Source organism: Vespula vulgaris, chromosome 11 (genome assembly GCF_905475345.1).
Source record: "Vespula vulgaris chromosome 11, iyVesVulg1.1, whole genome shotgun sequence".
NCBI classification, from domain to species: domain Eukaryota; kingdom Metazoa; phylum Arthropoda; class Insecta; order Hymenoptera; family Vespidae; genus Vespula; species Vespula vulgaris.
The window spans coordinates 5,486,024-5,511,660 of NC_066596.1; the positions used below are offsets into that span (position 1 = coordinate 5,486,024).

The 25,637-nt window shown below is 33.6% G+C and overlaps 2 protein-coding genes across 7 annotated transcripts; one reads left to right on the forward strand and one right to left on the reverse strand.

Annotated features, from left to right (window-relative positions):
* Positions 1-11,472: 11,472 nt before the first annotated feature.
* Positions 11,473-17,054, reverse strand: LOC127067734 (transcription initiation factor TFIID subunit 4). 6 transcript variants are annotated; one of them, XM_051003030.1, is made up of 10 exons: positions 16,169-17,054; positions 15,653-15,868; positions 14,276-14,392; positions 13,557-13,895; positions 13,324-13,470; positions 12,985-13,247; positions 12,676-12,842; positions 12,433-12,563; positions 12,146-12,328; positions 11,473-12,016 (listed from the first exon to the last, which is right to left on the reverse strand). In XM_051003030.1, exons 1-10 carry the CDS (start codon positions 17,024-17,026, stop codon positions 11,738-11,740), a joined length of 2,700 nt encoding a protein of 899 aa, XP_050858987.1. In that variant the 5' UTR covers positions 17,027-17,054; the 3' UTR covers positions 11,473-11,737. The 6 variants fall into 6 exon arrangements, with proteins under 6 accessions (XP_050858987.1, XP_050858986.1, XP_050858985.1 ...); XM_051003029.1 differs by having other exon boundaries at positions 14,276-14,395; XM_051003028.1 differs by having other exon boundaries at positions 13,324-13,467; positions 13,563-13,895; positions 15,590-15,868.
* A 2,488-nt stretch (positions 17,055-19,542) lies between these two features.
* Positions 19,543-25,632, forward strand: LOC127067740 (peptidoglycan-recognition protein LC-like). Its single transcript, XM_051003040.1, has 4 exons — positions 19,543-20,323; positions 21,068-21,785; positions 23,749-23,913; positions 24,362-25,632. Exons 2-4 carry the CDS (start codon positions 21,077-21,079, stop codon positions 24,880-24,882), a joined length of 1,395 nt encoding a protein of 464 aa, XP_050858997.1. The 5' UTR covers positions 19,543-20,323; positions 21,068-21,076; the 3' UTR covers positions 24,883-25,632.
* Positions 25,633-25,637: the final 5 nt, after the last annotated feature.

Below are 25,637 nucleotides of genomic sequence, written 5' to 3' on the forward strand. Positions count from 1 at the left end.
TGACCGGTCGTGATACGGTCATCGGATGACTGTAGAGTGAGACGGTCTATGTGCTACTGAGGAGGATGGTCTATGGCTATTTGTAAGGATGTTCAGTCCGTTGACTGACCCACCTTATATCTATAGTCACCTGAGTCCATGGTGAGGTGTATGCAACCCCGCGGGACCGCGAATTAGAGTAGAATCACCGTTATTCTAACGCTCACGTGGGTGTTCGGGCGCGATTAAAGGTCCTACCGTGGACTTCGTTTTATTGTTCGCAATACGAAAGGCACGGACGGCCGTGCTTAAAGGCGGGATGTGGGCATCCGAGGCTGACGGCCTCAACGTCATCCCTAGTAGGATACCGTTGCGGACTCGATGTCTCTGTTCGCTCATGTTACCTCGCGAACGCCGGGAACGCGGATTTTAGAGTAGAGTTACCGTTGTACTAACACCACGTGAGTGTTCGGGCGCGAATTAAGTGTCCTACCGTGGACTTAGATTTATTTGCTTGATATATAGATAAAATTACGCCGGTAATGCGTATTTTATAGTAGAGTCATTCGGACATTCACGTGAGTGTCCGAGCGCGATTAAAAGTCCTACCGGGGACTTCGTTTTATTTGTTCGGCGATTATTTGTTCACGCCGGTCTCGCGGATCTTAGAGAGTAGAGTCCCCGTTAGCTCGTGGGTCCCCTGATGCAGCAACCTCCAAGCGGTGGGACCTGGGTCGGTAATACTTGCGAAATATCGAAATATATGTCTTAATTATATTTAAGATCTATAGCTAAATTATACATTTAATTATAAAACGCAAGTTTTACCGGGCGAATGGCTGCATATTTCTATATTTTTACAATATCTCTCGTTTATCAAATTCAATTAAACGTTAAATTGATTACATTTTCAATTGTTGGTTATATTTCCACAGATAAATAAATTTGAATATAACAAAATTTTTGATTAATTTTGTAACAGAACGCACAGAAAGCATTCCCGTCAACACTTACGTTAGCTATCATTTGTATTTATCTTTATTCACTTTTATTACTTATATACTTTCATTAATTGTACACTTTTGATAACTACATTAATTATATACTTTAATTTACTATATGAATCACTTTTATTAACTTTATTAATCATTAGTTCCGGGTGGGACCCTTGGGAGGGGCCCTCGGGTGTGGGCCTTAGGCGGGTTTAGTTCTTTCACTGAAGAAAAGTCGAATTCAATAATGGTACTCTGATCTTCCTCGAGTGAAATGATTTTCGAGGTGCACTTCAATCGTTCGGAATTTTATTTTTCTCACGTTCACTTACGCAAATACTCCACGTATCTTTTTCTATTTTTCTCTACTGCGTTTCTTTTCTTTTCTTCTTTCTATCTTTTTTTCCTCTTTTTTTTTTTTACTCTTTTTCTGTTTCAGTTTTTTTCTGTTTCTGTTTCAGGTTAGATCATCGAGGGAGCGACCATCGAGCGAGTGATCATCGAGGAATCGAGCATAGTGAAATTAAATTTTTACAGGGAAGTTTTTGAATATAAATGTCTTTTTGCATATAATATTGCATTTAATTTTTGCTCTTATATTTAATGTTTATTACCTTTTTAATTTTTACTCATATTTTACTATATATATAATATATTCTTTTTCTGTTTCAAGTTAGGTGATCGCTGGACCTATCTTCGTGGGATCTTTACACGGAAGTTAAAGGAACCTCTTTGCATATAATCTCTATTATATAGGAATTATATAGCAGAAAGGGTATGTCTCCTTGCTTCCGTACGCGAATGATAGGGAAAACACTCACGTGCGTGACGGCCGGCACGCGCGTGGGTGTTCGCGATCGCGAGATTTAGTCCTACCGAGGACTTCGTTTTGATCTTTGAAATAACGAATGATAGACACGACCGGTCGTGTCTCGAGATGTTTGAAGCCGACGGTGTGGACAGTGGAGCAATCTGTAAGCGGGGTTTTATACATCTCCAGTTTGCTGAGAAGCCCGAAGCTCCCGAAGCGGAAAGGCATCTCGGATCGTGGATTTTAGAGTAGAATCCCCGTTAGTCCGCGTGCCGCAAGCGTTTCATCGCCCAAGGACCATGGAGGGACTTAGATTTTTATACGGGTGTTTAAAGAATCTTTCTACCTCAGGCGTAGAAAGATTTCTTTTCTCCCGTTCGGGCAAGATAGAAGGACACTCGCTTACGTCGGCTGGCATAGGCGTTGGTGTTCTCGGGCGCGATTAAGTCCAAACTTGGCTCCAACGTACTCAACATACTCGCGTGAGTGTTTCCGGAATACTCGCGTAAGTATCCGTGAGTGCGGTAGGATTCAATTTTGGGTTCCGGCGTTTGTCGCGAAAGCACAACCGGTCGTGCTCAAGTGGTGATCGAAGCTTCCGGTGTTGGATAGTTGAGCTATGCGTAAGTCGGTTCCCAAATGCGGAGACGCATGGGGCTGCAATTTTAGCGTTTGGAGGCTTGAATTCGCCGGGAGTGGAGGTCGCCCCGTTGCTTTGCTTTCTTGATAGTAGTGTAGTAGTAAAAAGTAGAGTCACCGTTAGTCCGCGGGTCTCCAGATGCAGCAACCTCCACGCGGTGGGACCTGGGTCGGCAGTACTTGTGATACATCGATATCTTATAGCCTACAAGTATTTCCGAGCGAATAGCTGCATATTTGAAGACTTAGCCAAAACCTCTTTTCTATGTAATTCCAAAGTAAACGTCGAAGTTCATACATTTTACATTGATTCTTATATCTTTTGTATATTCGGAGATGAATACACCAGATTAATTATTATAGTTTCTATCGGGTGGGACCCATGAATGGGGTTCATGGGCGTGGGCTTCTGTGCGGGTCTCCTTCTCTCAGTACCGAAAAATCCAGTTCGATTTTCTTACTCTGATTTTGGTCGGATACATCTTTTCTCTTCTTTTCTTTTCTATGCCCATCTTTTCTTTTCAGTCTCATCTTTTTCACATCTACACGTGTTTCCTTGCACCTTTCGGGTATCCTTTCTTTCTTTTCTTCCGAATTCTATCGTTTTCACGTGCGCGCATGTTCCGGCTTTCTTTTCTTTTCTTTCTATTCTGTTTCTCCTCCTGTTCATGGATTTCGATATATCGGCTCAGGTCCGAAATATCGTCGAACGGTTCGGTTTATATTCGATTGTTAGACGCGAATACGGGCAGGATAGAAAGAACACTCGCGCGTGTGTCGGCGGGCACAGGTGTGGTGCTCTCGGGCGCGATTAAAAGTCCTACGGTAATGGACTTCGTTTGATTGCTAAAACGAATAAATGACCGGTCGTGTGTCGGTTCGTGTGCTGCCGAGTGGTATGGATCTGCTATCCGTAAGCGTGGACTGACCCTCCTCCAGTTAGCCGCCTGAAGTCTCGGTTGGTACGAGGACGCCGCGAACGCGAATTTAGAATAGAGTCATCGTTATTCTAACACTCACGGGAGTGTTCGGGCGCGATTAAAAGTCCTACCGGGGACTTCGTTTTATAGAACGCCGATTATTTGATCACGCTGGTCACGCGAAATTTAGAGTAGAGTCCCCGTTAGCCCGTGGGTCCCCAGATGCAGCAACCTCCACGCGGTGGGACCTGGGTCGGTAGTACTTGCGATAAATTGAGATCTATATTTGAATTATATCTAAAATCTGTAACTAAATTGTATATATTATAAAATCTATAACTAAATTATATATTTAACTGTATAGTGCAAGTACTACCGGGCGGATAGCTGCATATTTCAATGCTTTTCCAAAATCTCTTTTCTGTCTAATCCTAAGTAGACGTTAAAGTAATTATATTTTACATTGTTAATTATATTTCGACAAATAGATAAATTGAATATATCAAAATTCTAAATTAATTTTTTAAGAATCCGCACAGAAAACTTTTCTGTCGGTTTTATGTTCGCCGTCATTTCTATTTATTCTTATTTACTTTTATTAATTATATATACTTTCATTAATTGTATGAATTACTTTTACCAACTTTTATTAATTATTGCTCTCGGGTGGGACCCTTGGGAGGGGCCCTCGGGTGTGGGCCTTTGGCGGGTTTCTTTCTTTCAATACAAAAAAGTCGAACTCGAATGTGGTATTCTGATTTTCGTCGAGTGACATGATTTTCGAAATACTTATCCACTTTTCCGAGTTCCATCTTTCTCTCGCGCACATTTCGCGTATCTCTTCTTCGTTTCTCTTTTTCTTTTTCTCTTATTCTTTTACTTTTGTTCTGTTCCAGGTTAGATCATCGAAGGATCGATCATCGTGAAATTAATTTTTACAAGGAAGTTTTAATCGTATGTTTGTTTTTTTTTATTTTATGTAATCATTATTTTATTTATTAATTATTAATATTATTGTTTAATTATATTTTGATTTCAAATGTATGCTCATATATAAATGGCTTTTTGCATATAATATTGCATATTATTTTTGCATATAATTAGTTCTTTTTCTGTTTCAAGTTAGGTGATCGCCGGACCTATCATCGTGGGATTTTTACACGGAAGTTAAAGGAACCTCTCTGCTTATAATCTTTATTATATGTAGGAAGGGTATGTCTCCTTGCTTTCGTGCGCGAATGATAGGGAAAACACTCACGCGCGTGACGGCCGGCACGCGCTTGGGTGTTTGCGGTCGCGAGATTTAGTCCTGCCGAGGACTTCGTTTTGCTCTTTGAAATGCCGAAATATAGACACGACCGGTCGTGTCTCGAGATGTCTCAAGCCGACGGTGTGGACGGTGGAGCAATCCGTAAGCGGGGTTTTATACATCTCCAGTTTGCTGAGAAGCTCGAAGCTCCCGAAGCGGAAAGGCATCTCGGTTCGTGGATTTTAGAGTAGAATCCTCGTTAGTTCGTTTATTTCCAGGTGCAGCAATCGTTGCGTCACCCAAGGACCATGGAGGGACTTAGATTTTTACACGGGTGCTTAAAGAATCTTTCTACCTCAGGCGTAGAAAGGTTTCTTTTCTCCCGTTCGGGCAAGATAGAAGGACACTCGCTTATGTCGGCTGGCATAAGCGTTGGTGTTCTCGGGCGCGATTAACTCCAAACTTGGCACCAACGTACTCAACATACTTGCGTGAGTGTTTCCGGAATACTCGCGTAAGTATCCGTGAGTGCGGTAGGATTCAATTTTGGGTTCCGGCGTTTGTCGCGAAAGCACAACCGGTTGTGCTCAAGTGGTGATCGAAGCTTCCGGTGTTGGATAGTTGAGCTATGCGTAAGTCGGTTCCCAAATGCGGAGACGCATGGGGCTGCAATTTTAGCGTTTGGAGGCTTGAATTCGCCGGGAGTGGAGGTCGCCCCGTTGCTTTGCTTTCTTGATAGTAGTGTAGTAGTAAAAAGTAGAGTCACCGTTAGTCCGCGGGTCTCCAGATGCAGCAACCTCCACGCGGTGGGACCTGGGTCGGAAGTACTTGTGACGTATCGTAATCTTGTAAACTGCAAGTATTACCGAGCGAATGGCTGCGTTCTTCAAGATTTTTCCAACATCTTCTTTATCAAATTCCAACTAAATTTCGAAGTACATTCAATTTACGTTCTTTCTTATATCTTCCGTATATTCAGCATTAAATTCACAGTCATTTCCATTTATTGAAACGCATAGCTATGTAATAATTATTCGAGATTGATTATTATAGTTTCTCTCGGGTGGGTCCCTTGGGAAGGGCCCTTGGGCGTGGGCTTCTGTGCGGGTCTCCTTTCAGTATAGAAAAATCGAACTGGATTTTCGTGTTCTGGTTTTCGTCGGGTGTACCGATTTTCTATGTCCATCTTTTCTTCCCATTTTCATCTTCTTCATGCGTGCATGTGTTCCATTGCATCTTACGGATATTCTTTGCTTTCTTTTCTTTTCTGCTCCATCCTTTTCACGTGTCCACACGTTCTGGCTTTCTTCTCCTCTCATTTTCTTCTCTTTCTCTTCTTCTTTTCCTCGTTTTTGCGAATCTCGATATATCCGCGCGGAATACGGGTAGGATAGGAAGAGCATTCGTGCGTGTGTCGGCGGGCACAGGCGTGGTGTTCTCGGGCGCGATTATAAGTTCAACGATAATGGACTTCGTTTGATTGCTAAACCGAATAATGACCGGTCGTGTGTCGGTTCGTGTGCTGCCGAGTGGTATGGTTTTGCTATCCGTAAGCGTGGACTGACCCTCCTCCAGTTAGCTGCCTGAATTCTCGGTTGGTGCGTGGACGCCGCGAACGCGAATTTAGAATAGAGTCGCCATTATTCTAACACTCACGGGAGTGTTCGGGCGCGATTAAAAGTCCTACCGGGGACTTCGTTTTATAGAACGCCGATTATTTGATCACGCTGGTCACGCGAAATTTAGAGTAGAGACCCCGTTAGCCCGTGGGTCTCCAACTGCAGCAACCTCCACGCGGTGGGACCTGGGTCGGAAGTACTTGTGAATCTTCAAAATCTTATGGTGTGCAAGTATTGCCGAACGAATGGCTGCGTTCTTTAAGACTTCTCTAAAATTTCTTCTGTATAATACCAAATTCAACATCGAAGGACATACATTTTACATTCTTTCTTACTTTTTCCGTATATTCAGCATTAAATTCATATTTATCGGAAAGCACAGCTATTTAATAATTGGTATAATTATTGGAGATAAATTATTATAGTTTCTATCGGGTGGGACCCATGAATGGGGTTCATGGGCGTGGGCTTCTGTGCGGGTCTCCTTCTCTCAGTACCGAAAAATCCAGTTCGATTTTCTTACTCTGATTTTGGTCGGATTCATCTTTTCTCTTCTTTTCTTTTCTATGCCCATCTTTTCTCTTCAGTCTCATCTTTTTCACATCTACACGTGTTTCCTTGCACCTTTCGGGTATCCTTTCTTTCTTTTCTTCCGAATTCTATCGTTTTCACGTGCGCGCATGTTCCGGCTTTCTTTTCTTTTCTTTCTCTTCTGCTTCTCCTCCTCTTCATGGATTTCGATATATCGGCTCAGGTCCGATGTATCGTCGAACGGTTCGGTTTATATTCGATTGTTAGACGCGAATACGGGCAGGATAGAAAGAACACTCGCGCGTTTGTCGGCGGGCACAGGTGTGGTGTTCTCGGGCGCGATTAAAAGTCCTACGGTAATGGACTTCGTTTGATTGCTAAAACGAATAAATGACTGGTCGTGTGTCGGTTCGTGTGCTGCCGAGTGGTATGGATCTGCTATCCGTAAGCGTGGACTGACCCTCCTCCAGTTAGCCGCCTGAAGTCTCGGTTAGTGCGTGAAACGTCGCGAACGCGAATTTAGAGTAGAGTCACCGTAATTATAACACTCACGGGAGTGTTCGGGCGCGATTAATAGTCCTACCGAGGACTTCGTTTTATAGAACGCCGATTATTTGATCACGCCAGTCACGCGAATTTTAGAGTAGAGTCCTCGTTAGCCCGTGGGTCCCCAGATGCAGCAACCTCCACGCGGTGGGACCTGGGTCGGTAGTACTTGTGATATATTTAAAGTTATATCTGAATTATATCAAAAATCTATAACTAAATTTTATATATATGTGAAACGCAAGTACAACCGGGCGAATGGCTGCATATCTTAGATATGTTCCAAAATCACTTTACTCTAATTGTAACTTAATGTTAAAGTTCTTATAATTTCCATATCTAATAATATTGCGATAAGTGAATAGTTGAAATATAAGAAAATTTTTAAATGTATTAACAAAACTCAGAAAAATTATAATTTCTTTATTATTCTTATACATTCTTATTTTATTCTCATTTATCTTATTTGAATAAGTCACCATTAACCCATAGGTCACCAGATACAGCAAGCTCTACGAGATGAAATTCCAGTTGCGTCTTAAGTCACTAAAAATTTCTATTGACCGCTGAAAAAAGAATTAGCATATTATTATAAACGAATCGGTAAAAATAATTTTAGTATGTATCCCAGTTTTTAATTAAAACAATATTGCAATTAAATAATTAAATAAGTAAAAATTCATAGAAAAGATTATACAATATCACTTCAATAATGAATGCAGAAGAATGAATTAAAACTGTAATAGAAAAATCATATCTCTTTTCTCGATTCATCGTATCCATGTGTTATACGTGCGCCCTTCACGCTGTTGATGCACATAAATTGAAGAACTGAGTTGACAATCAGACATCAGACAATATAGGATCGTTAATTTTTGCAGAATAGCTGCTACGAAGTCAATACGTATTCTGTATAAGAAACAAAACGTTGATAGCATAGTAAAAATATGATCATGAAAATTCATGGTGTAAATCTTTGCAAAAAAGAGAATCCCCTTACGTAGTATACATATGTATATTTCTTTACGCTGCATCAAAGAGCTACGGATCATATCAAATTTTTTTCTTTTTTCGTATAGGTGCATAATAGAAGAAGAAGCTTCGATTGCTTTAACACGAACGCGAAATAGCGCTACCGCACTATCATAAATTGAAGGAAAATTACTAAAAATAAAATTTACGCTATAAATTCTCATATTCGCAATTTTTGTCCGATTTCGACAATCAAAGGCATATTCGAGAGATTTTCAAAAAACTTACTTGGGTGAAAATTATTCTTAAAAATTATTTATTTTTGAATATGATTTTTGCAAGAAAAAATAACATTTTCCAAAAATCTAAACAAATAGTCTTAAAAAATCTTTATCTTTCGAATGAGTCCATAATCAACAAGATCAAACAAAAATTACAAATATGAGAATTTATGACGTAAACTCTTATAAACGCATAGGAAAAGATGTTAAAAAACAACAAACCTGGTGGTTTTCTTTCACCAAGTCATTTTCAATTATTAGCTTTTCGATATTTTTCACTTGTTTTTCTCCATAACTTTAAACTCCAAGGAAGCTTAATTTGATTGAAACGTCTATAACGTGTACTTATAAATTATTATAATGCATCTTCGTTTGCTTTCTTCTTTTCACAAAATTAATTATCAAAATCTTAGAAAAAATTATTGATAGACCAATATCAGTTTCTATAATCAATATACTAAGTAAAAAGAAGAATAAACTTGGATGATTCTTTGGTGAAACTTGTTTTAAATTTTATTTTTTCTTGATTACTGCTTTTCAATACAATTTGTAAAAATAGCATACTATACCAAAATTGCTATACCGTTACTTTTTACACATTTGTCTATTTATATATTTATATCAATATTCCACTTAGTGGCAGTAAGTATTCTTTATAATCTAGTTTTTAAGGATTCATTGCATTTCTCAAATCCATAAGAAAAAGACATAAATAATTGCAAAAAAGAAAGCACAAATCTAAGTGAACGAATTTCTTACAGACGATGTGCACAACAAAAATATGATATGAATGGCAATGTATGTGCGTATGTGGAAAAATTATATCATTAATGAAAAATAAAGTATTTACACGATATATACTTTATATTGATTGTTCTGCATCGACGGGCCTTTTGTCTATTCAAATCAAAATAATTCTTTCAATTACTTTCAACAGCAATGCAGACAAAGAGAAAAAGAGAGAGAAAGAGAAAAAGAGAGAAAAAGAGAGAGAGAGAGAGAGAAAGTCAATGAAATTATTAATGTGTATATATGTATGTTAGTGTCAAAGATAATTAAAATTTATGAGATCAAATGCATCTTTTTATATATCATTTTCCGTTTTATCTCAAATAAATTATATATTTTACAGTTCAGTTACTTTGGAAAATGCCATAACATTTCTTAACATGTTTTAATATAACTTTTCAATTTCTAAGATGAAAATCAAGTGAAATTTTCAATTAGAATCAAAGAGATCATTGTAATATAGCTCTATCAAAGTGAAAAATAATATTCTATGATCTTCTCTACATCATAGCATAATGTTCACATAAGAATAGAATACTGTATTTCTGGCCCGTCGAGACAATAATTTTTCCATTTGAGCCATATGGTATACTACATAAGGTTGCATTAAAACTTTTTACATTATTTATATAGAATTTTAGAGATGCTTATATGCAACAGTATATCCTATCATTTTTATAAATTTTTTGATCCTGTTTTCGTCAACAAATAGATTTCCAATAAGAAATAAATTGTATATCATATACTTATCAATCGATAAGGACATCACCAAATTGTGGCAGTCTTTTTCATTGGGATAACTTATCAATTATATTTTGGGAAAAGAATTCTATCATTTAATGCAGTATCTCCTCGTTCGATGAAAATACGTACGTATCTGACTGATGTTATATATATATACATATATATAATATATATAACATCTGTATGTAACACATACATATATACACACACACATATATATATATATATATATATATATATATATACACACACATGAGTATCATCTGCACGTAAGATTGAAGAAAAACTTTGTCATAAACTCATTTTGTAAAAAGAAAAACTATCACCGCAAAAACATATTGCTCTGACAATTGACTACATATTAGTACGTGTACCCAAAATAATAAACGCACCTAATAAATTCCTTCGCAGAGGATCATGTATAAAACTAATATTGTACTATAATCGCGCAAAATAAAATTAACTTGGGCATATTTATGAAATGCAAAGCGCCTGTGCAGTGAGCTCTTTCATGAGCACCTTCAGAGAAATGTACACTTTTCTTCTTCTTCTTCTTTTTCTTCTTCTTCTTCTTCTTCTTCCTCCTCTTCTTCTTCTATCAACTGCACTGTGATATTTTCTACAATAATATAGGCACCCGTGTACATCCATTGAAATTTGTTTTTTCTCTTTTTGTTTACATACAAATCAGGTACACACTCTGAATTTTTTCAATCGATTATGATGCAAAGCACAATTCTTTCTTTTTTTTTTCTTTTCTTTTTTAAATAGAACCTGCACTAATCCCAAACAGGAAACATAAATAATTAAATTAACATCGATCGAAAGAATATTCATCATTATTCTTACTTTTGTAAATGTTTCTTTAATAAAAAACGTAACAGCTAGTTTTTTTTATAAACACTGAAAATGTAGATTACAACATAATATACTGATAACAATTCCATCTTATGGTGGAGCGTAGCTATATTTTGTTGTACCAACATTGAAATTATCTCTATATGATATTTACGTGTAAGATATTGTACAAATTTTCCATACATTTTGGACAATGTGCTTGTGTCATATTATGTTGTATCATTTGCAAAAATACGATTTACTATTTTAACAAAACCTGCACGCATGTATATCTTACACTAGCGCTACAATGTCCAAAAGTATAGGTCAAGTATTACAATGCAGCAGGTATATATATAGCATGACAATGTACACACATTCATTCGTTCTCATGTGACCACTCGATGATAACATACATACACCATATAACAATATTCATATATGGCTAATCACATTTACTCCGTGCCATAAAGGCTATTCAAGACTAACGACGAGAGATGTGCTCATACACATTGCTCTTTTTCATTGATGTGATCTCGTGTTGAAAAATAAAGAACGATCTATTATATTACATTTAAAAAATTTTTTTCAGTCATTTACAGTAGGGAAGCATGGTAGAAGTAACGTTATTTTGAATGTATGCGATATCACAAGGCTGATCCGCAGCGAATTTCATCGTACGAAAAACTATGAAACGCTGTACGATACAACATACAATGTAATGTCGCATTGTTCATTCAGGTCCATTGAGACCAGCTCACACAAGACCGTGTAGTTAGGACGCCATATGTCGGGCGGATCATTCGAGTTCCTGCCCTTCATAGAACATCACTTCAAGTAAGACTTGTATAGCGTTGTGCTTCTACACGTTTCTTTCTCTTGTTCAAGAAGAAACAATAAGTCACGAAAGTTTACCCTCTTCAAACGTGGTCTCATTGGCATTTGTCTGTTCATTCCAGTAACTGATGTGTTCAAATTAGAATTACTTCCTGGACTATTAGCAGGTCCTCCTGCATCGAGTTTAGGCTTTTTGCGAGGACCAATTGCCTGCAAAGCAGTCAAATTGGCTTCCCTTTGCCTTAATTCTTCCATTTCTGCGCGTTGCATCTGAAAAATAATTAACCATCGACCACTGAGACTCGTCAAATTTTTTTCTTATGTTTATGTTGATCTTTTGTTGAAATATAATTTCATAAAAAAAGAAAAGGAAATGAAAGAATGGCATTGCATAGATACCTCTTTGGCTTTTGCCTTAAGCTTAGCTTGTTCCGGATCTTCTGTCTTAGCACGACTTTTAGCAGCACGCAGAAGTAATTCTCTTTCTTGTTCTTCGTGTCTTCTGCGTTCGACCCTATCTAAATCTTCTAAAAATTTTAATTGCGCTCTTACGTCTTGCGTCACCTCGTATCTTGGATCCACCTAATCAGTATACATACAACGACATTTTATAAATCAGATATTTATAGTTTAATATTAATTATTTATTATTAATATTGACTATAAATATTAATAACTCGGTTTACCTTTATAAGATCTATCCTATGTTCGGCAATTACTGCCAATTTTTCAACCAAATTTTTTAACCTTTCTTGTGCAGCATGTGAAATCAATGCAGCGACTTCCTGATTAGGTTCTTCTAAGCCGTAATTAGAAACTAAAGAAAAAAAGAAGAATGTTTCCTTTGAAAACATCAGTACAATGGATTATAGAAAATCAAAACAATAATATATTAATTATATATATTTTATATCACCATTGAATTTTACCTATTTGCTTAATTCTTTGTTGTAAAGGGGTCATGTGTAAGAATATTTCGTCTTTACAAGAACGTATCTGTGTCCCTACAAACTCTGTCGAGCCAAGAATTCTTTGAGATTCTTCTGCAAGATTAACGCCACCCATAGCTGCTACATCATTGATGTCATCATCACCGCTATGTAGAATAAAAATACATGCTACATTCGTTTCTATTTCAGAATATTTATTTCAATATAATTATAAATAAATAAATATATATATATATATATATATATATATATATATACACACACACATATGATAGTACAAATACTTACGTATACCCAGCCGAAGAAAAAGTCTTCTTTTCTTTTTCTTTGGCAGTAGGCTTTGGCACCAAAGAAGGCACTATGGTCCTGTTAACGATAGAAGGCGTATTGACTGTTTTAGCTTGCACAGCAGTTGTTACTGTTTTTACAACAGTTGTTGTAGTCGGTGCCTTTTGAACGACAGGTGTAGTAGGACGTATATTGGTGACAGCCACTGTTGATTTTACAGTATAAGCAGTTGGACTACGTACGATAGTCGTCACAGGGCGAATCTAAGAACAATTGACATTTATATAAATTGCAAAATACGAGTTGTGTATTTGTCAAATACATCAAACAAATACTTACCAGCCTTTGTTGTACTGGTTGGGCAGGTCGTGGCACTGTTGTTGTGGCCGTAGGTAATGGTGTCATTACTCTCACTTGCGTAGCTTGTGTAGATGCAACAGGGATTGTAGGAGCGATGGCAGCTGTTGGTCTAATTTGATTTTGCTGCTAGACATTATAAAACAAAGAAATGAAATGTTTACTTCATAAGCAATACTATTTGAACATTAAAAAGTCATATTAAGCAAAACAACCTTCACCTGTGTTACCGTTGATGTCACAGATGCAATAGTAAAAACAACATTGGCTGGAGGAGGTTTTATCCCTTCAATGACTAATTCATTCATCACAAGAGATTGACGTAGAAGTGGTAGACTTTTCTTGAGAAAGCCAATTAGGCATGGCTGTGGGGATGCATTCAATAATCTTTCGAGTCTATCACAAAATTCTTCAGGTTCAACTTTAGTATCAATTAATTCTTGTATCAAAGTCCGAACATTTCGTTCCACTGCTTTAGGCTCACGACTAGACAATTCTAATAAATTCGCTAAAAATTTACGGCACTTTTCTTTGGTATTATCTGTAGTTTGACGCTAAAAAATAAAGAAAAATAACAGGTAATTTGAATGTAAAAATGCTAAGAAATATAATTTTGATACATCCACAAAATGTATTCAGAAAAAATATTCCAAGTTATTTTAAGTTATTATAAAAAAATATTATAGGCTGTCTTCTTTTTATAACATTTTCATACACAATAAAATATAACAAATATTAAAATAAGCAAATTTATAAAAAACTTTTTTCTAAGATCATTTGTACAATCTGTTATCACATATGTATCACAGTCTGTTCTATGTAAGGTAAAATTGTAGAAAAAAGTTCTATCATATTTTTTTCTATTCTTAGAATAACTTAGATGATATTTTTTTGATAGATTTCACAGGATATTTTAATGTACAAATAAATTCACCTGTGCCGGCGTCTGAACTGTTTGAACCATAGTAGCAGTTGGAGTAGCTGTTGTAGTAGCTGCAGTAGTAAGAGTAGGAGGAGTTGCATTTGTTGTAGTAATGGCAGCTGTCACTGTCTGCTTTAATAAACAATAAAAACTTTTATACAACTATTATATATACAATTGATTGTTTGACATTATTTTATAATATATATATGAGAATATGTACTCAAAAACGATAGTATAACTGGATAGATAAATTTTTAAAATATATTTACTTTTACCATAGTGTATTTTCTTGTAATCAAATAACTACATTAATAAAATAAGACGTGTGTGTTTATATACATGCACACAAAATATAATAGGATCAATATAAATCTGGATCAAATATTTCTTTGTACTTAGCAATTAAAAACGCTTATTATAATAATGTTTATGTATAATTTTAGACGCACTTGTACCTTGTATAGACTCGCTTATTGTCAATTTTCTATCTAAATCCATTGTAATACCTTAGTAAGGGTAATGAACAATGTACTATGTTTGACAAATGTATTTAAATTTAGCAGTATCACAAATTTTATAGATTGTATATATTTCTAATTTTTAATATTATGTTTAGCCATTAAAATTAATAATATAAACTACCATAATAAAAGGCAAATATGATACACATATAATAATGTTGTTATATTGATTGATATATCATAAATTTAAAATAGATTACTACTAAAATAGTTTCAATAATAAGGAATAGTATTTAGAGAATATATTTATATATATGCACTCTCAAAAAAATTGATAAAAAATCTAAGTTTACAACCCTTTACAACTAAATCTATACTTCTAACATCCCTATAAAATAAACTCAATAGTACCATATACAATACATAAAAATACTATAAAAATTACCAAACTCACTACTAGTAGCAAAAAGATATAAACTACTCTATACAAATAATAGCATTCTAGCAGATAAATGAAAATAAAATTCTATCGCATTAAGAGATAATATATCTTGTCATATATATAATAAAAAAAGTTACTATAGAAGCTTTAATAATATTGAAAAATAGCATATTTCAAAATGCAAGCATTTCCAAGTGATGAAAAGACTTATAATTTTATAATGATCGACAACTAAAAAGAATATCTATAATACAAAATAATTTCAAACTTTTTATAAAGTGGAATGCAATCAAATCTTGTAATATTGAAATAAAATACATAGTCTACTATAGAACACCATTCCAACAAACTAAAATCACAAACCAATGAATTTCTACAACTACTACATCGAGTCTTATAACAGGTATAAAAGTGCGTCACCTGAACAGTTTTTCTTATCGTGGCGAGTGGTGGGCCAGTGAACTGAGTGTTCAGCCTACTTACAGCCGGCACAGAGGCTAGGCGATAGGTAGTGCCAGGAGATGGAGCTGCGACCACTGCATTTCCTGCGATACTATTGGGAGTAACGGCAGTACCGGATGGTGTTCCCGTTGTTGGTGCTGGTCCTACTCTTAATAATTGATACTGACCATTTTCTGTTTTTAATAATAAATGGCCTTGAGTTCCAGGTTGAAGACCATGTAACGCTTGTAATGTGATCTGTAAATAAACATTACACAATATATATATATATATAAATATATATATATATATATACAGATACATAAATTAAATTGAATTTCATCAAACTGCTTAGAAATCTAATAATAATTAATTATACATAACATTTATTAAAGTTTGCGTTATTTACTAAAAAAAACAAAACATATTTTAAAATTTTATATATTGTTTACATACGGATTTTATATTATATGACATTTAAAAGAACGATTAATTACAATAAGATATTATGAAATAACTTTTAACAATGTAATAGTATTTAAAATATATTCTTCTTACCCCTGGAGTTCCAGGTTTTGTCCCAACCATGTGTTGACCGATAACCACTCTTGGCGCAACTTGCTTTCCTGTTTGCTGAGCTGCCACTGGTGTTCCAGGTCTCATTGCGTTAACATTGAGAATTTGCACATTGCTAGGTACTATCGTCGGTGTTACACCAGCTTTGCCTTGCAATGCCGTACTAACGACACTGCTAGCCACAGAGACAGGAACAGACATTGGGACGGAAACCATGCCACCGGGTGCTACACTAGTCTTTATCACTAAAGCAGTACCTGTCTGCTTGTTTACTCCGGCTACTGCCTGATTACCAGTTTGACTGATAGTACCAACGTTTGAGACAGCGTTGGATGTTGTCTGTAGTACTGCTTGTGAGGTTATACCCAATGTACCATTAGCTAGTTGCCCAACAGTTTGTGTAGGAAAAGGAAGCTTGTTATTAGTCGTTGCTACTCCCGTTGTAGCGATAACTTGTCCGATCGTAGGATATATTATCTTAACAGGTTCTTGTCCTGTAGCAACTGCGTTCGAAGTGACCACATTTACTGGGAGTAAAGTACTCGTAGTGATCGATTTTGTAACTTCTTGAGTCAAAAGATTGTTCACAGGGGTGGCACCGCCACCGTTGGAAACCCCATGTTTCTGTGGTTGTACCGCCGCAGTAATGGTGCCCCCGTTGGAAATACCGCTGTTCACCTGGTGATTCTGTTGACTAGCTGTCGCAGAACTCGCTTGATGGCCAGAAACGGCTGGCGTTGATGTTACCAGCTGTGTTTCGAGGGAGCCTACTATCGCGTTCACTGCAGATTCATCAATGTCCGTACTCAGAGCTTCCTCCAGAAACTTAGCAGACGCCATTTTCTTCCAAGCTCCAACTGTAAACTGAACTGCGCATGCGTCTGTCGCAAATTCTTCCCATGGTGCATTGGCCCCCCCACCCTAGCGTAGTTGAAAATTTTACACGACGTGTCCCCGTTCGTCGTCGGCTAAAAGCGCACGCTTTGTCCGTATACTAATCGTCATTATGAATAACGGTAATTGTGCTCGTACGGTTTCTAGTGTACTACTCGTGCGTGAATTATTTAATAAGTATTTTTCTAGTCTTTTTTCTTAATTATAAATCTCTAATTCCGTTTTGTGTTATAATTATCAATGCTCGGCGTGAAAATACATCACCCGCCAAAATGATCATTTTTTGCTTTCGTAAACGCACAAACTCCCTTGCTTTGTTTATACGATAATCCTTACATATAACTTGATATATTTTATATAAACATTTATAACAGTAATTTCTTTTCTGTCATTATGAATTTCTCTGCTCAGTCGTATGTGAATTTATTCAAAAATATATATGTATAATTCATTCAGCAAGTGATCTATATACAAGTTATACACAATTGTTTAATGTTGTATAATATAATATATGTATAATATATGATATAAGGCAATGTAATATGTGTGTGTGTATGTGCGCTTGTGTATAATTCTATATCATTAAAATAAAAAGATTTTATATTACAGAAATGAACAAAAATTACCAATGCGATACAATCTGCATGTATAAAAGGTGATCATAATGATAGCAAATGTTATTTTTATCATGTAACTGATGCAATATTCTTTAATATTACATGATACACAAATTTTTTGTTGAAACGTACATTTCAAACATTTTCCTTTTTTCCTTTATCGATAATTACAACGATAAGTATTTAAAAACATATCTCATAATCATAAAGAATATGATGGATGAAAATTATATATATAAATAGAATGGCAAATTAAATATATAATAAATTACATTGTAAATCTTGGTATGTTATATACAAATGAAATAAGAAACAGTTCATTGGATAAGATAAAAAGATAAATTCTTTATAAAAAATAACAAATCTATATTATAGACTTTTTAGAATGATTAAAGTTCTATTATAAAATTTTATTAAAATAGTAGGAGAAAAAAATTTTTTCATTCCATATAATTTCTACTTATATATAGATTATACTTTAGTAACAAAATACTCAAATTGATAATGATTATTGTCAGAATATAACCTTTGACATATGGATAATCTTTATTCTAAAATTAATTCTTCCTATCTTATAAGTAAGTTCATGTTATTTATGATGTCTTAATAATCATAATCTTTCTGTATAAATGTTATTTATTATTTTATATATTGTTAATTGACATTAAAATAATATTTATTTAACATTAAAATAGTATTAACAACTTTAAATGATAGTGTAGTATAGAAATATTTCAACCAATCATAGCGAAGAGTTCTCTGCACGATGAAAAGAATGTCCAATCAACGAACAGTATACTTCTACCAATCACATCTTTGGTTCGTGAAAACACGTTCTCATTAATCTTCATATATTTATGTGATATATGAAATGTGGTAATTATCCAATCGTCTTTATCATGCATAGTACGTATTTTGTAATCAAATTTTCTTGAAAGAAGAGAGTATCTTATTTTTTGGTCCAATATCAGCATTGATTAATTTTAAATTAAGTAGGTCATTATATCTTTTAAGCTTTTATTTCCTACTTATAATCGTATCTATAATATTTTATCATATCTATAATAATTTAAGCTGTTTTCGTTATATTTCATTTTATCAGTAATATTAAGAATTGTGATAACAAAAGCATATAAATATTGAGAACTTTCGTTATATTAAGAAACAAATTTATTAAATTATTTAAATCATCAAAACGAAAAATGAAGTCTACAATTATTTGTATTCGAATAATAAACGAATCATTTCGACAATCTTCGTATATTCAGCAGGTAATCTCGCTAATTTCCTTTGTTATTTTTCTAAGGTGAAGTAAAATACATTTTTCTGAACTATTATATCGATTTAAATTAATGCGTATCAAACTTTATCTCGTGATCACATAAAAGCCCGCCCACATACATACATATGCACACTTATAAAGTCAAATATTGAAACAGTGAACAACCATATATAAAATGATAAAAAATGGAAAAAGAAAATAATTATGCACATTAAATATTTAATTTTGTATCATTAAGAGAATACAAGCATCGATCGATTTTAAATATATATATATATATATATATATATATATATATATATATATATATAATAGATCATCAAAAAATCGTGACGTCATAATGATTGTCTATTTGTAGCTGACGTAAACATTTCTCCAGATTGGGAACAGAGTATAATCGAAAAGAGAAAAAAGATAAAAGTTCTTATTATTATAGCGTTATATTTTCGAAAGACAGTTTGTAAACAACGAGATCGAAGCTACAAAGGAAACATAGGGAAACAGAATTTATGTTACATGAGTTTTGTTTCGAAAACTGATCATTGAGGTCCTTCGTGAGATGTCACTAGTAGCGTATAATGGCGGCCAATAGATAACACGAACGAACAACATGGCTTTACTATTCGGGAATAATCATAAAATTGTACGAATTAAGTGACATACATAATGTTATGGCATCGTGTGAGATAGTGATAACGATATAATAAAACTTGCGTGCGATCTTTTTTTTCTGAGAAAATACTTAATTTCGTGCGAATGTTCTTCATCTGAAAACTTAAATTAACCCGCGCAATCAAAATTGAAAGTGGAAAGAACAGAAAATATAAAGAGAGAGAGAGAGAGAGAGAGAAAAGAAAAAGAGAAAAGATAAAAATATTAGTGATAAGGAAAGAACAATTTTTTAAGATTCTCTTCATAACAATCGATAACCAATATCTTCCTCTCTCTTTCTTTCTCTCTCTGTCTCTCTCTTTTTCTCTTTCTTCTTTCTCTTCGTTGTCTTTCGACTCGATTCGACATTCTCAAGTTTGACCTTCGCGTAAAATCGTGCCATCATCACAACGACGACAGTATTGAAAGATCATTCTAACGAAACGAATGTCTCGGTTTCTCCGTTAGTTCTTACAAAGAAAAATTGTTTGGTGAAATGTGTTAGTATCGTCAAGATTATAATAAGTGTTAGTTTTTCGCGTTTACATTTTACAACGCCATCATTGAAAATCATTGGAAGTGTATAAAAAGAAAAAATCAAGGAAGAAGAGTTATTAACAACGATTAACACAACGCCGTTTATTTTATCTATCAGGAGTGGCCACGCTCGATGTGGATGATGATTTGTACAAGGTAATAATTGATTGGATTTAATTATCTTAATGTAGTAGTATATTTTCGAAAGATTTTCAGTGATAGACATTTATTCTATTTATTTCTCTAAAAAAAAAAAAAAAAAAAAAAAAAAAAGAAGAAGAAGAAGTAATCGAAAACTCGTTATTATCATTATAGTACAGTAGTAAAAAGAGAAAGAAAGTGGGAGAGAGATATAAAGAAAGAGAGAAATATCGAGTTTCGTGTTAATTTGAAATTAACGTGAATCACTATACAATTAGCGCCCATTAATAAAGAATATTTAATGAATGACGATATATACCGATAATACGGAAAACTTTCTCTCTTCTTAATCATTGCAATAATACATTAATCTTAATTACGATGATCGTTACAAATTTCTAACGATATAAATCTCCTTCGCGATGAAATAGTTACGGTAAATATATTGTACCGATAGAAATTTTCATAATTGAGTATATGCTTTTCTGCCGTGGTATTATCTTGCATTGAACTTGTAATTAAACGGCGAGAGAGAGAGAGAAGGAAAGGGAAACCACTGAGATCATGCATTTCCCGATTAAAAATATAATTACCTTTTTTATACATTAACATAATTTTTTAATATATATATATGTGTGTGTGTACATATATATATATATATATATATATATATATATATATATATTAAATGAATTTCCCTCTCTCACTTTTTTTTTTCAAAACGAACTATTAGCAATTTTAATGAAAATCTTTGTACAGAAAACGGGTATGGTGACACTGATACAACACCAACAAACAGCAGACAATAATCTATATCAAAAAGAACAAGATCATCGTATAATCAGCGTATCGTCTCAACTCGAATCGTCACGTGAGTCGCCTAATTGTCGCGTTAAACTCGAGCAATTAAAATCGGCTAAGGACAATAACAATACAGTGATCGCAACAGCGGCAGCCAATTGCAATGATAGTATTGGTGATACCTCTACGCAGTGCAGTGACATAGATAATAGGAATAATGTTGTTGTTTGTTGTGAAAATAATGCGAAAAATGAAGAAAAAGAAGAAGAGGAGGAGGAGGAGGACGAAGAAGAAGAAGAAGACGACGATGATACTGATTTAGAGGAAGGAGGATGGACGGCCGATTTACCGGTATCCACTGTTGTGCAGCATCATCAACAACAGGTGGCAGTACCAAACGGTAACGTGATCTTACCAAATGCTGATCCATCAACTTTCGGTGATATATGTGTGAAAAATTCATCGAACGTTCATCTGGGTAACAAGACCTTTTACAAAGGACCAGTTACGATAAAACAATTCGTTTACACGAATCCAACCTCGATACAGGGTCAAGAAACAACCGAATATAATGGGGCACGTACATCAGACGCTAATGCTTCCGATTTATCATCAAGTAAAACAGATCTTGGTCTTAACAGGCCGATTTTATCACAAAAGAACGATTACGATAGAGGTGATTGTTTTATGATAATATTTGATAACTAAATTAATAATTGCGTTTGTTTTCTTATCTATTCATATTCATTCATATGGGCATGCCAAATCTGACGCATATGCCGCAACAAGGTTTATCCTGATAATTGAAGACAAAATTAAGAACTTTTGTTATAGTCCACTGACGCATCCATCGAGAGAGAAAAGCCTCCCACTTAATTATTTTTCTTCGTCATTAATTCTCTGAATCATTTACATATATCTTTCATTCGTTCAGGAAATGTTAAATTTTTTATTTAAAAATATAAAGTATCACGATTATGACGTAAATATCATCATCGTCATGTAAATTAGGTTTCTATTCGTAGCGAACTTAAACATTAGGCACGTGTGTTTATTCGAAATAAATTAAACATCAAAAATGGCCAAAGATATGATAGGCGATACGAAGATTACAGATGTGCATGATTTTTACAGTAAATAGGACATCTGTTATCATCATACTAATTAAGAATTATTTAATTAATTTATATGGTGAACATTTTATTTTTTAATTTATATAAAAAGACAGCTTCAATAAGAATATTTATTAATTCGATTTAATCCTTTATATATATATATATATATATATATATATATATATATATATATATATATGTAAACGTTATCTTGTTAACGTCACGATAAAACATTCCAGCGATAAGGGTCGCGAAAAAAGATCCGATCAGTTATTTCTAAGCTATTTATATCATTTCTTTAGGTATTAAGAAATGTTAATATAGATTAATGGTTAACATCATGACACAGATTTGTTTAATATAATGTAATATTTTTTTTCTTTGATTTTTTTTATATACTTACCCACAGTAATATATAATAAGTATATAATAATTCAATACGTATGTAAATGTAAATGTATAATTAAATTTATTATCGATTTTATTTATTGAATGGGTCTTAAGTATTATCTCGATTTAATTTCCAGTAGACAAATACTATGTACGTCCTTTATATAAAAATTTATATAATAGAAAATTTTTTTATACTAGCTTTATAACGTCAAAAAGTGAAGACATTTTAGTAACTGCAAATCGATCGGTTGAATTTTTATTCAACTTATTAATAAACAATTTTTTTTTTCTATCTTCGTCATGTTTGATTTCTTTCATTTTTGATCGTACAAATGTTATTTTGAAAAATATTGTTGCTGTTGCAAATTCATATACTTCTATAAAAATCGATCGACCAATTAAATATATCAGGGAACGTGTTACCTCGTTAGAAATGAATAAATTTTTAGTAACTCCTTTATTATAATTATTTTAATTTTTTTTTCTATCTATAGGATTAAGGATTTCAGTTAAATACGGAGTCAAATAAAAAAAAAATTATGTTAAGTTTATTTCTAAAGTAATAGTAAAGGAAAAAAATATCTTGCCAATAAAATTCTGAATTTCGATGCGAAAGAATTAATTCAGTGAAAAGTGCATGAATTTTTTAAGTGTAATTAAAGAGATAAAAATGGATCAAAGAGCTGAGTAAAATGTATCTCCTGTAATCATTTAAAAGTTGTACGTTTGATATGATTAAAAATTCAAATTGTGTCTTCGATAATTTCATTTGTATCGTAATGAGTATAGAAATTCGATTTCGTTTATAATATATTTCATTTTATATTGCTAATACCGTGCTTATCGATTCGTTTCAAAAATGTATTATGATCACGTAGGATTTCATCGATTAATTTCGTAAAATGTGTTTATCTCTCTCGTATGTAAATTATTTCAAATTTTATTCAGCTTGCAACGAGAAGATTGGCATGTCCGAATCGTTGACATAATTTTTTTATTGATAATAATCAACGTTAACGCATTAAAATTTTCTTTATCTTTTTCACATTGATTGGTGAAAAAATATCAAATAAAATGATTCTGGTCTATTGTATCATTATTTTCCTTTTTTAATTTATCGCTATTTTATAGTAACAAAATGGCTATGGACGTGGCGATGTGCTGCACTTTTATGTACAATAGCCTTAATTCTTGTGACCATGATCGTCGTGAGTTTTGTACTTCTCACAAATACTTCTCATAGATACGATGTCTCATCGACTCTTTTCCCGGAAATACCAGATTCTTCTCTCGAGGGTAATATATCGACGTTCGTAATTAAGAAATTATTTCTCTTATGAGATATATGTTATAAGAGATATTTACATATATGTGTTGTATGTAATTATCATTGTCTTTACTTCTACAATTGTTTTATGATTGTTTTTATCAAGACTCTAGCTTTATCGATATATATATATATATGTATTATATAATATATATATAATATAATATATATATTATATATATAATGATTATATTAATTACTACTACTATTACTACTATTGCTAATATTCTTATCAATAACTAGCATCAGTGACACTATCTTTAATATTAATATAATACAAAAAAAACATTATAAATTGAATATAATAGTTCAAAAATTGATTACTCTACTGCACCAACGTATAATTAACCAAATTGACTCACCAAGTAAAAGTATAAAAAAATTTATTATCTAAATAAAAACAAAAATTCATTTTAGGTGTTATAATAGACAACGTACGATTTGTCGAAAGAAACGAATGGGGAGCACAGCCACCAATGGAAACTTTGACGAAGATGAAACTACCTGTCCCTTATGTTATCATCAGCCACACGGCCACTGAATTTTGTAAGACGCAATCGGAATGTACTTTCCATGTGAGATTTGCACAGACTTTTCACATTGAATCGAGAAAGTGGTCGGACATAGCGTACAATTTTCTCGTTGGTGGTGACGGTCTTGCTTACGTTGGACGTAGTTGGGATTATATGGGTGCCCATGCCTTTGGTTACAACAATAAAAGTATAGGAATATCTTTCATCGGTACGTTCAACTCTGTAGTACCACCCAAAGCTCAATTACATGCCGCTCAAAGGATCATCGAATTAGGAGTTAAAGCTGGAAAAATTGCTAAGGATTATAAATTACTTGGTCATCGACAAGTATCAAAAACCCTAAGTCCTGGTGATGCACTTTACAGCATCATAAAAACATGGCCTCATTGGGTACCTTATCCTTAATAATTTTATCGTGATTTTAATGACAGAATTCTTTTATTTTCTCAAACATATCGTTCAAATAAGGTTATCAATGTAATCTACTTACTATTTTTTTTTTTATTTTTTGCTCCTTTTTTCTTTTCTATCCTCATATTTCTCTTTCTATCTCTTTTATATATATATAATGAATGAATATTCGTTATCAGTGGTTCGTAATCGTTAACTGATTATCCTAAGGATTTTCTAGACGATATACTATATGTGATAAAATATACAATAAATATAATAAAATCGATTGCATCCGTGATGCATATTCATATGTATGATAATAATTATTATAGAGCTATTAGCGCGTCTATTCATTCTATAGCGCGCTAAAATTTGTCACTTGTAAGTGCCAATATAACTTCTTAATACCTCGTTCTTAAACCTTATTTTTTTATTTTTATTTTTATTATTGTTTACCGTTCTTAAAAAAAACTTCTTTTGCGTATAGTACATCGTATGTATGTGTATGTGTGTATATGTCCGTATATATCTGTTCTAAGTTTTGATAAATGTATGTATATAATTTTCACAATTTGGTTTCTATATGGTATACTTCTTTTCACGATTTTATATTTTATCCGAGCTCCAGATGAGATATTCTTCGTTTTATCTCAATTTAATGTGAATGAAAGCATGCAACAATTTAATGCAATTGTATGTACTACATTATTTATAATAAATTTCATATCACGAATATTGTACAGCGATTAATAAACAATAATGTAAAA

Coding starts and splice junctions, on each gene's coding strand:
- LOC127067734 (XM_051003025.1), bottom strand. CDS start 17,026: ATGGCGTCTGCTAAGTTTCTGGAGGAAGCTCTGAGTACGGACATTGAT. Junction 13,248..13,323: donor AACCAGTACAACAAAGGCTG/GTAAGTATTTGT, acceptor AATTGTTCTTAG/ATTCGCCCTGTGACGACTAT. Junction 12,564..12,675: donor ACAAAGAATTAAGCAAATAG/GTAAAATTCAAT, acceptor TTTTTTCTTTAG/TTTCTAATTACGGCTTAGAA.
- LOC127067740 (XM_051003040.1), top strand. CDS start 21,077: ATGGTGACACTGATACAACACCAACAAACAGCAGACAATAATCTATAT. Junction 21,786..23,748: donor AAAGAACGATTACGATAGAG/GTGATTGTTTTA, acceptor GCTATTTTATAG/TAACAAAATGGCTATGGACG. Junction 23,914..24,361: donor ACCAGATTCTTCTCTCGAGG/GTAATATATCGA, acceptor AATTCATTTTAG/GTGTTATAATAGACAACGTA.